The sequence below is a fragment of the Hydra vulgaris genome, chromosome 09 (assembly GCF_038396675.1).
Source record: "Hydra vulgaris chromosome 09, alternate assembly HydraT2T_AEP".
Classification (NCBI taxonomy): Eukaryota; Metazoa; Cnidaria; class Hydrozoa; order Anthoathecata; family Hydridae; genus Hydra; species Hydra vulgaris.
The window spans coordinates 13,159,184-13,172,123 of record NC_088928.1 but is presented as its reverse complement, the minus strand read 5'-3'; the positions used below and the strand labels follow the sequence as shown (position 1 = coordinate 13,172,123).

At 26.4% G+C, this 12,940-nt stretch overlaps 1 protein-coding gene across 1 annotated transcript in view; it reads right to left on the bottom strand.

Annotated features, from left to right (window-relative positions):
- Window positions 1-9,097: 9,097 nt before the first annotated feature.
- Window positions 9,098-12,940, bottom strand: part of LOC100210272 (protein transport protein Sec23B) — a 43,043-nt gene continuing 39,200 nt past the window's right edge. Inside the window, exons 16-18 of the mRNA XM_065804768.1 lie at window positions 9,750-9,998; window positions 9,503-9,658; window positions 9,098-9,321 (exon numbers count right to left, since the gene is read on the bottom strand). Coding sequence (XP_065660840.1) covers window positions 9,163-9,321; window positions 9,503-9,658; window positions 9,750-9,998 — 564 coding nt within the window. The 3' untranslated portion in view covers window positions 9,098-9,162. The remainder of the gene's footprint in view (window positions 9,322-9,502; window positions 9,659-9,749; window positions 9,999-12,940) is intronic.

The window sequence follows — 12,940 nt, the reverse complement described above, 5'->3', positions numbered from 1 at the left end:
ATCAGATTTGTCCCCATATTTAACAAGCATATCTAAGATGAGACTCAGAAACCACATGATATATGATAAGAAGCGTTTCAAAATTAAGATAATGTCGAACTTTTGCCAACATACCGTTGGACCTGCTTAGTTTCAGTGCTAAGTCTTGAAAATGGGATGCAAAACTTAAATTGGAATTAATTTTGATACTAAGATACTTGATAAAATTCACAGTATCTATTTTTTGACCACTTAATCTAAAATTTGGGTGCTTTTTAATTTTTTTTTTGACTTGATTTAAAGGTAATAAATTCAGTTTTTTTGGAATTAAGTGATAATTTATTGGATAGAAGCCACTGGAGTAGATTCGCTAAGTCATGGTTAATATTTTTGCGTATCTTTTTAAGTGATTTGTTTATTAAAAGCCGATTGGTGTCATCTTCAAAGTGGTAAGCAGTGGAAAATTTCAGAGAGGTATTAAGATCATTAATAAGAGTAGGAAAAGTAATGGTCCTAATACAGAGCCTTGTGGGACACCATTTGTTGATTTTATTAATTCAGATTCTATTCCATTAATAGAAACAAATTGTTTTCTATTTTGAAGATAAGAAAGAAAACCATTGGAGTGTTGTGCCTCTGGTTGTATTCATCTGTATATTACTAGCATTTTTACGCAAGTTTAGCTCGTATTTTTTGAGGTTTTAAAGTCAAATTTAAATGCTTTCATCAGCGGTTTCACATTCCTTACGGAAAGTTAATATAATATAATACTATGTTTCCGTAACGATAAAACCGTTAATATTTCAACTGGTATTTATGGAAAATAAAAGTAGTTAATTTCACGGAATGAAAACCATTTTTGGCACTTGTTAATCTTTTTGTTTGTTTTAAACACGTAACAGAAACCAGGCGTAACTTTTTTCTGAGTTGTGTTGGTTGGGAAGATGTGAAGTTCTCCAGAGCCCGTTTGGCAATAACTAGGATTTCTAATGCACGAACAATTACACGCACATAAACAATCACACTTAACGGTTTTTGCATCTATTTAAGTAAACATGGCATCCATTTAAAACAACCATAACACGTTCATAAATAATTAATAAAAATAAGATCTAATTTGGAAAAGTATAGTAATCGCTTTGCTGTACAGAGATTGCAAATTGGCGGCAAAGTGTTGGTATTTGGGGCTGTTTTAATTTAACAGAGTAGGAGTGTGTAACATTTATACAGGTCGAATAAAGCAATATGCATATATAGAAACGCTAGGGAACTGCATAATTCCATCAGTGGACATGATAATTGATCGAAACGAATGATGGCAATTTCAACAAGATATGGTGCCTGCCCACACAGCTTGTAAAGTAAAAGCATGGATGAAAACAAATAAGGTAGTAAAATCGATGCAAAAAAGATATTTTAAATACTAGCTTAGACGTTATTTTTATTGATTTTTTTTGTTATGTTTGATATCGTTTTTATATTTTTTTATATTTTATACGTTTGTTATTGTTTATATTTTTTCATATTTTATACGTTTTACATTTTTTTATATAATATATGTTTGATAACGCTTTTATATTTTTATTGTAGCTTTAATTTTTTACATATTAGTTTTTTTATTGATATTTTTTGCTATTATGTTTGATAACGTTTTTATTTACAATTTTACGTTTTAGTATGCCATCCAAGATGCAAGGTTTGTTTAAAAAAGATTTTTCTCGCAAATAACAAAAAAAAATTGTTCAATATCTTCTTTAGTTTTTATTTTATTGTAGTTTAAATATGGTTCAAGCAACAAAATTTTATTGCGCCTATTTTTTTTGAAAACAATGCAAATCGATACCGATATTCTTACCAATATCGATTCTTGAAGCAGTATTTCTTTTTCTCTTCTAGACAAGGTCCAAAAATGCTTTGAAAACATATTTGGACCCGCTCTATCTGCTAAGCTCTTTCTCATCGTCGTAAAGTTGCATCTCTTTCTCTTTTTTACCAATACTATCATGGTCGCTGCTTAAAAGAGCTATCACCTGTAGTTCCATTAACTAAAGCTCATTCTCGCTTGACTCGTCATTCAGCAAAGTCTCATTCTTTTACTGTATTTGTCCCTGCATGCTCTTAAAACTTTTATTTGTCAAGCTTTTTCCCCCGCACCTTGATCCTTTCGAACTCTCGTTTCACGTTTTCCAGACTTATACAACCTTCAACTTTTCAAGTCTTCTGTCAACCGTTTCCTTGCTCTATAACTCTATTCTTTTCTTCTAATAACTTCCAACTTAATAGTGGTTGCTTGCAGTCTTGTTCGGATTGAATAAAAAAAAAAAACTTTACTTAGCCTTTTCTCAATGCGTTTAGTAAAAGTAAAAGATCATATAGATATATATATATATATATATATATATATATATATATATATATATATATATATATATATATATATATATATATATATATATATATATATATATATATATATATATAGTATATATATATATATATATATATATATATATATATATATATATATATATATATATATATATATATATATATGTATATCTATATATATATATATATGTATATATATATATATATATATATATATATATATATATATATATATATATATATATATATGTATATATATATATATATATATATATATATATATATATATATATATATATATATATATATATATATATATATATACATACATATATATATATATATATATATATATATATATATATATATATATATATATATATATCTACACGCCTACCTAAAACACAGGCCTCTAAGTGTGCAAACCGTAAAAATAACTGGAAGCCGAATAAGTAACAAAAATTTGCCTAATGTGAATATAGTTGCTTAAAATTAGAAGAAGAAAAAGTATTTCTAGATGCAGCATTCCGGATAGCAAATACACTGTTGTATGTTCCGAACATTGGCCTATAAATTTAAAAAAAATTAATGTTTATGGTAGGGAAAGACCCTCTTCTCCGTCTTACATTTTTCATTGTGTTAAGTCCAGCCTTTTACCAACTGCACCTCCAAAAACAAGAGTTACAACTTTATCAACTGGTGCAAGAAATGTACAAGCTGATCAACTTGAGACTTTCAAAGCCATGGACTCTTTGAATTATAATGATCATATATTGAATTATAATAATTATAGTTTGATTATTCATTACCAAAAAAAAAAAAAAACCAAAAGATTTATTCAAGTGTATATCTACAAATGTAATGAAAAGATTTGTTTTCAATCTATTGAATTTTACTGTGGTTTACAAAAGTGAGATAAGCTTTCTTTAAATTGTTAGGTATATAAAAAAAAATTAATTAATTGTTACAATTTTTTGTTATCTGAATATTTAAAGGTTCATACTCAATCTTTTTTCTAATTTAAGATATGAGACGCATCATTGTATATGCTTATGCACTGTAACAAGTTTGTCTAAAAATCATGTAACTTCTAGACAAATGGTTGAATTTGGCTGAAGCTATAAGATATTTGACTAATATTGAGTTATCAATAAAAAACAAGTTATTATAGAAAGTTTATCTTCTATGAAAATTTTAAGTATTGGTGATACGCTATATTCTTCAAACACTATTGTTTGAGCTTTTGAATATTTTTCTGTTTTAAGTGCACTTTATAAACAAATTCGAAATGATTATCAATTCCCAGTGTTTGTACTCTACAAAAATTGATACCAAAAGCTTCAAAATTAAAAAATGATGAATTTATTTTGCTATTATTTTATGTTTTTTGCAAACTTACTAACCGACAACGACAGTGCATTTTAATAGTTGATAAAGTATATGATAAGTAGTTGATAAAGTATATAGTAGCTTCATTAACTTATCACGGTGGAGAACTTAACTGTTATGATTAAATGTCTTTTTGATGGACTTATTTTTATAATATGCATGGTTCCAGTATTTTGTCTTGATTCAGGTTTTCAGTATGAAGTAGTTGATTTAATACTTGGATCAATTTCAAATGCAAATAGAAGCTGTGTTGCGATTATGTGGCAATAGTAAAATCAATGTAAAGTTTCTCTTTTTCTTTGAAACTTTTGAAGAGAAACCATGGCTGACTAAAAACAACATCTTTTTACTTTACGATTATGTTCATATATGGAAATACATAAAAAATAATCGGATTACTAAAAAAACTCTAAAAATTCAGTTTAAGGACAATAATGATAATTTAACTGCAAGGTGGGATAATCTTAAGAACCATTACAAGATAGAAAGTAAGATACTTGCGACTCTTTCTTGTTTAAATACAGCTTCAATCTTTCCAAAACCCGAGTGACAAAATGTTTCTTTGTGTTTGAGAGTTTTTTGTGATAAAACACTTTTTGCTTTATCAACACATCCTAAAATAGACCAAACCAATGTTAAAGGAACTGTTGTATTTCTAAAAAAGTTTACAGATGCATGGAAAATTATGTCCAATAACTGGGTGATGATAAAAGGTTAAGAGACCCATTTAGATCTGTTATTGAATCACCAGATCAGATGATCTTCATCTGCAACAGATAATTTTATTATCACAAATCTGTGAAGATATGAATTGCCATAATGGAAAAAAAAAAGAATTATAATACTGATTGTTGATACATGTAAAGCAATAGTCCATACCTTAAGGTGGAAAACCCCTCAGAAATATGAAATTTTTGAAAAAAAATTTTATTTTCTTGTTTTGTGCAAAATTTATTAGAGTTTCACAATCTGAAAACCATTTTTGAAAATTCGCTATAGATCTTCATTAAAATAGATTTTATTGAACCCTAGTATTTTAAGCTTCCTTAACAACCGCCATAGCAACGGCACTATTTTTTACCTTTACTAAAAAATAGTCCAAAATCCAATTTTTTTTTGTAAATTGTATTTTCCATTGTTTAAAACAGTTACTGGAAAGCTCATAAATATATCATAAATCTTCTACAATGGGCGAAGGCTTGCAGAGTTAAACAAAGAACTAAAAATAATTAAAAAAAATATTTGAATGTAAAAAAGAAGTTAGTTGTAAATAATGTTAATGTGGATGTAATATGGAATCAAATATTGTAGATATGAACATAAATGTTACTACAAGTGTTAAAGATGTAAATATAAATATGGAGAAACCAGTTGATTTTAACTTTATTAATTCTAATGAAATATGTGCTTCTGCTAGAAAAATAAAAAAAATTTTGTCATCAAGACCAAAGTTATCTAGTAATATAGTTACTGGATACCGTTTTATAGATTTAGAAATACTAAATTCTGCAGTTTCTACCCTTAGATGTCCAGAATGTATGTCATCTAAGTTGTTTCTCTCTGAAAATGAAAACAAGAGAAAAAGTCTAGCATCTTGTCTTTATGTTAACTGCTCTGTATGTGATTATTCAAGAGAATTTTACACCTCAATTTTGAATATACAAAAAAGTTTTGATATTAAAACCAGGGCTGTATAAGCTATGAGATCATGTGGTCAAGGCTATTCTGGATTCTCAAGATTTGTCTCATTAATGGACATGCCTAAACCAATGACTCCTAATAATTATAATAAAATTGTTATAAAACTAACTAATGCAGTAAAATCTGTAGCTGAAGACACTATGATGGATGCTGCTCAAAAATTAAAAGACTTAAAGAGTAATCTTGTTTTAAATTCTATTCCAGACCATGTGCCCAATGTTATTGATGTTGCAGTATCATGTGATGGCAATTGGTAGCGACGAGGCTGTTCTTCAAACAATGGTGTTATTTCTGTTATTTCAATGGAAACAGGCTTAGTAATAGATGTTGAAGCTATGAACAAGTTAAGTATACAATTTGGTTGTTTTTTTTTAAGTTTGCGTATATGAATATATACTATAAGCTTATATGCACATATATGTTTGTATGTGTGTTTATAAACGCCCACCTTATTTAATATATATGTATACACAAAACATACGTACATACATACATACGTACATATATGTATATAAATATATATATATATATATATTATATATATATATATATATATATATATATATATATATATTACATACTATATTGTATATAATATATATATATACATATATATATATATATATATATATATATATATATATATATATATATATATATATATATATATATATATATATATATATATAATACATATATATATATATATATATATATATATATATATATATATATATATATATATATATATATATATATAATATATATACTACATACTATATTATATATATATATTACATATTATAAAAGATTGCTATTTTTAAAATATTAAAATCTATTTGCTGTTACATACTTCAGATTTTAATGTTTTTCTCAAAATATATGTATGTAAAGCACGTTTTTATAAAGAACATCTAAAGAAAGAAAGCCCATTAGCCTATGAAAAATGGCATAATAAACATAAATGTACTTTTAATTACCAAATATTACCTGGTGAAATGGAGCCAGAGAAAACCTGCAGAATATGGAGTAGATCTATTGAAAAACATAATCTACGATATACTGATTTCTATGGTGATGGAGATAGCAAGGTTATAATGCTGTAAAAAATGTTTATCAAGGTGTTCTTATAAATAAATTTGAATGTGTTGGCCTTGTGCAAAAAAGAGTTGGAACACATTTACGTAATTTAAAAAAAAAAGAAAAAGATCTTGGTGGTCGTGGAAAGTTTGCCAATGCAACTATCGATCGTCTCCAAAATTATTATGGCATTACAATTCGCCAAAACAAAAATAATTTAAATACTATGAAATCTGCTGTAAGAGCTTCACTTTATCATGTTGCTTCATCAAAAAATGAAAATTTACTTTTTCCTCATATTGTTTGGAAACTTAAGCCAATTTATGATGAATTAAGTAGTGACATTCTTTTAAAAAAATTTCTGCATCATCTTACCCAAAACAATGAGTCTTTTAACATGACAATATGGGATGTATTCCAAAAGGCCTTTATGTCTCGCTTACACATCTTCAATTTGGCACTTTTAATGCAGTTACCTATTTTAACATTGGTAGACAAGCTAGTGTTTTAATTTTAGAAAAAATGAATTTATGACCTGGAAAGTATTTGTTAGAAGGATGTAAGAAAATTATTCAAAAGCGATTATAGTTAGCCTTATAAAAACACAGAACAAGCAAAGAAACGCAGACAAGTAATTCGTGGTAAAAAGAGTCGAAATGACGAATCTATTGAAAAAGAGCAAAACCCATATCAAACTGGTGCATTTTAAGAGTTAACTTTTTTTATTATATATAGATTTGCATATTTATTTACACTACTTTGAAATTTTTTATGTTAGCATTTTTAAAAGCAGTTTTTCTCAGATAGAGAGTTTTTAAGACGCCGGCCAGCATACTTTAAGTATGAATTTGTTTGATTGTCTTCTGTGATTTAAACGTAATAGATTTTTTTAAAAATTGAATCTAGTCCTTAAATAGGTCAACTAAGTCGTAAAATTTGGTCAAATTTTTGACATGTACTTCGATTCAATATATAAGCCTATTAAAAATTATTATGAAAAATCTGCTTCGCGCATATCACAGAACTACCTTGTTAGAACAAGTATGCAAAAAAAGATTTTTCTAAAATTGTGTACATCTTTAGATACGTTGGCCGGGGTCTTTCAATATTTTGGTGTTATTCGCACCTGCTACAGCTACCATTTTACCCCAAAAAATTTGTTTTTGTTTTTTTCAGTTAATTTTGTTATTTACTTCATGTATATGAAGTTAAATTTATAAAATGTCGATATTTACTTAAAAAAAAATTTTTCAGGGGTTTTCCACCTTAAAGGAAATAGTTGAGTTAGCAAAATATTTAAAAAGTACATCTCACGAATTTGTAAAACTTGGTGACTTTGCATCTGACACTATTGAAAAAGCATTTAGTAATTTGCGTCAAAATCGCGGTCTGGTGGTGCGTATTTTATTTCGGTTCAACAAGTTTTAGAAAAAACTAAAATTGAGCGCTCAAAACTACTTTTACAATATGATTCAGACTTTCGTGAGCTTCACGTTGGTCATACTTGCATGAACTGTTAGAAGCAACTAACACAAAAAGAAAGTGAAATATTTGATTCTTTGAAAATATTAGTCTAGTTTAACTGTTAAAATGGCTTTAGTAAACATTGGTGGTTACCTTCAATTTAAGATTGTTTATGAGTATCTTGACACTGATACATATTCATTTTGTAATGAGTATGGTGCTTATTTTAAAGACTAAGATAGAGGTGGTTTGAAAAAGTCAACTGACATTTAAAGTCAATTTACTTTCTTTTGTTATGTACTTTTTATTGCACTGAATCTGACTTTGCCAGTTTATTTGCATTCCTTATCTTACTACTTTAAATTAATCAACAGTTTATTTTTTTCTGGGTTATTTCAAGAATATGTGTATGTAAAGTTTTAAAATTTTGTCAAATATCTTTAAAAATAATTATTCAAAGCTAAACACTACACGCTTTTACAAGGAGCCAGCTCAAAAATTTTAAAACTGAGTGATTAAATTAAAACTTTTGTTATTTTTGTTGTTTGATTATAAAAAACTCTTTTGAATAAATTATGTTTCATTGAAATTTTGTAATATTTTCTCTTCAATAAATATAAAATAAGAATGCCTTTAGTCAGCAAGTTAGATGATTGTAATTTGATAAAATATTTTATAACACATATATATATATCTATATATATATATATCTATATATATATATATATATATATATATATATATATATATATATATATATATATATATATATATATATATATATATATATATATATATATATATATATATAATATATATATATATATATATATATATATATATATATATATATATATATATATATATATATATATATATATATATATATATATATACAACATCATGAATTTAAACGAGTCAACAATTCTAAAACACCGCAGAAATTTGGCCTAGTAAGATAAAAAAAACATTTAATTTATTTCCATCCTAACAACTTAAGATCGCTAATGTTGTTATAAAAATAACCGTTTGAACTTTTCACGTTTATGCAGCTAAAATCGTTAGAACTCAGCATTGGATAAAACTCAAAACATCATAGAGTATAAAAAGTACCGCAAAAATAAATTACATTTAAATTTTATTCCTAAACGATTTTTTCATTTATGTTGCCGAAGAGGTTGCAAGTTTTTTCAAATGATCCATAAATACTTGAAGACTGACGTCATCAGTTAATATCGCAGATCCTGTATCTCCACCGCTCATCATATACATGTTATTGTGAGTTTGACTTGGGTTTACTCGGGATAAAAGGAACCGAGCCTTAAACAAAAAATAAAATCAATCAAAAAAATAGTTCTTTCATCTCTAGTTATTCAAATAAAATATCGATTCGAGTCGAACAAGTAAATTTAATTCCGATACTTTTAGTGGCCTAGCTTCGCTTGTACAAATATAGTAACAAAATGGAAACATTTATTAAATTAGGTTAATGAAGCAATACCTGGCTTCCACCATGATAAGTTTCAACATATCTTGGTACTGGAAATCGATTTTGCAGTAACTCTTGAGCATCGTCGATAGGTGCCTGCAACAACTGACGGAAATTTTCATATGCTGGATCGTCTTGATAGTTCATATTTTTCCACGCTTGAATTGTCTGATTGTACATAACAATAAAAACAGGTTGCATAAACAAGAGAAAAAATAATTATAAAATATAAAGAAGATAAACAAAAAAACTAACTTACTTCACCATTTTGTATAAGAACTAAAAAGTAGGTATCAAGTAATAATATAGTATCTGGTTGAATGCTACTCGAATCCAATAAAACGGGTTCTGGAGGACCATGAAATGAGTATGAATAAAGTATAGGTTGGATCATAATCAATGAATTTGTAACATCTTCTTTATCAAGATAATGGCGATAAAATGCGGTTTCATCTGGACTATTGTTAAAGTACTGCAGAAATTGTGACCGTCTTAGATGGAACATAAACTAAACAAAGTAAAATACATTTTAATTTTTGTTTTTAACTGTGTATATAAATATATACGTATGTATGAATATATACGTATGTATAAATATATACGTATGTATAAATATATACGTATGTATAAATATATACGTATGTATAAATATATATGTATGTATAAATATATATGTATGTATAAATATATATGTATGTATGTATATATATATATATATATATATATATATATATATATATATATATATATATATATATATATATATATATATATATATATATATATATATATATATATATATATATATATATATATATATATATATAGGACCAGCAAGAATAGATGTCACGTGGGGGGGGGGGGGTATAAATATATATATGTATAAATGTGTATGTATGTATGTATATATATATATATATATATATATATATATATATATATATATATATATATATATATATATATATATATATAAATTGGTAAAAACACTTATCTAATTTTCTTCAACAATTTGTTTTGCTATCAGTATGATGAGTATCATCAGGAAGCTTACTGATGAGCCTACTGATGATCAAAATATCTCTAACATCAGTAGCATGCAAGGTAATGATAATAAAACACAATAAAAAATGCTATAATGAATCACTTAAATGCAAATAAATTAATAAATCCAAATCAACATGGCTTTGTTAATTACAAAGCTTGGCCCTAAAAACACTTGATTTTGCAACTGAATTTCAAACAACAAACCGAATAATCTTTCTGTACTTTGCACAGCCTAAGATTAAGTCCCTCACAAAATATTTTTAGAATAAGTATTTCAAGGCTTGGAATAAGTAATTCAAGGCAAAATTCATAAATGGCTAAACTTCTTCCCATCTAACCAAACACAATGTGTAGTTTTTGGTGAGTTAGTTTTGGAATGTGCTGATGTTGTTAGCAGACTTCTATAAGAGTCTGTTCTTGGTCCTGTATTATTATTATTTAATCAATGACCTTCCTGATAAACCATCTGCCCTACCCAAAATGTATGCAGACAATACTAAACTACTTTATTCGGTTTGTTGTTTGAAATTCAGTTGCAAAATCAAGTGTCTTAGGGCCAAGCTTTGTTAAATTCATAAATGGCTAAACTTCTTCCTATCTAACCAAACACAATGTGTAGTTTTTGGTGAGTTAGTTTTGAAATGTGCTGATGTTGTTAGCAGACTTCTATAAGAGTCTGTTCTTGGTCCTGTATTATTATTTAATCAATGACCTTCCTGATAAACCATCTGCCCAACCCAAAATGTATGCAGACAATACTAAACTACTTGCAAAAATAAATTTAGATAATGTCAACAGCAGTATAAGTCAACTCCAAACCGATCTTGACAACGTTATTAACTGATCTAGACAACATTATTAACTGGAATAATACATGGCTAATGGGTTTAAGTATTAATAAATGTAAAGTTATGCATGTTGATAAAAAACAATCTAACTACATTCTTAATGACTATTAATGCTCAATTCAATCCTGCAAAAACTACCTGTGAAGAAGATTTTTAATATCTAACGATTTTAAATCCTCAACACAAACATGTAAAGCTAACTCATCAGCTAACAAAATAATTGGTCAGCTAAAGCGTGCTTTTATCAGCTTGCATATCTCTGAAAGAAATTATATACTTGCTACGTATGCGGTTCTGGAACTACTCCAGAAGAAACAAATCAAAATAATAAATATTTTATAAAACATCAGGTTTTAGTGATTATATCAAGATTGCTTGATATAAACTCAAGTGCAGAAAATAGCCTCTCTACACTTGCTGGTAAGAAAGCCATAGAAGTAACTAGTCTGCATAACTCTCTACCTTTTTGGGTATTCCTCAATTCCCTCAAAAGCTAATTTCACTTTTAAACTTGCTTTTTCTCAGCGGTCGTGACAGTTGCTCTATTTTATATATATATATATTTATATATATATATATATATATATATATAGTCAGCTCCAAATGCTCCCGAGCTATCTGGGAGCATTTGGAGCTGCTCCCAAGCTATCTGGGAGCATTTGGAGCTGTTCCCAAGCTATCTGGAGCAGCTCCAAAGGAGCTGCTCCAGTTAGCTTGGGAGCAGCTCCAGTTAGTTAGTTATGTATGTGTATATAGATACACATACATAACTAACTAGCTAGATATGTTAGTTTATGTATGTGTATATATATATATATATATATATATATATATATATATACACATACATAAACTAACATATATACTGCATGTATAAATATCTACTATAGCATATTTATGTAACAAATTGTTATCATATTTTTTTTACTTTAATTAAATATGACTTTTCAGAAAAAGAAGAACAAAATGAAGAATAATGAAAGAAAAGACTGCTGCTCCATGCCAAATGTTGATGCAGCAGCACTCTGCTGTGAGTCAGACTATTTGTTAGTCGATGATTGTAAATCAGCAGTAAGATATATATGTACATATATATATATATATATATATATATAAGATATATATATATATATATATATATATATATATATATATATACATATATATATATATATATATATATATATATATATATATATATATATATATATATATGTATGTATATATATATATGTATGTATATATATATATATATATATATATACATATATATACATATATATATGTATATACATATATATATATATGTATATATATATATATATATACATATATATATATATATAAAGTAACATATATGCTAATATATATATATATATATATATATTTATATATATATACAAATATATATATGTTAGTTTATATATATATATATACAAATATATATATGTTAGTTTATATGTATATATACATATATATATATATATAAAATAACATATATGCTAATATACATATGTATACAAATATATATATGTTAGTATATATGCTAGTTTAT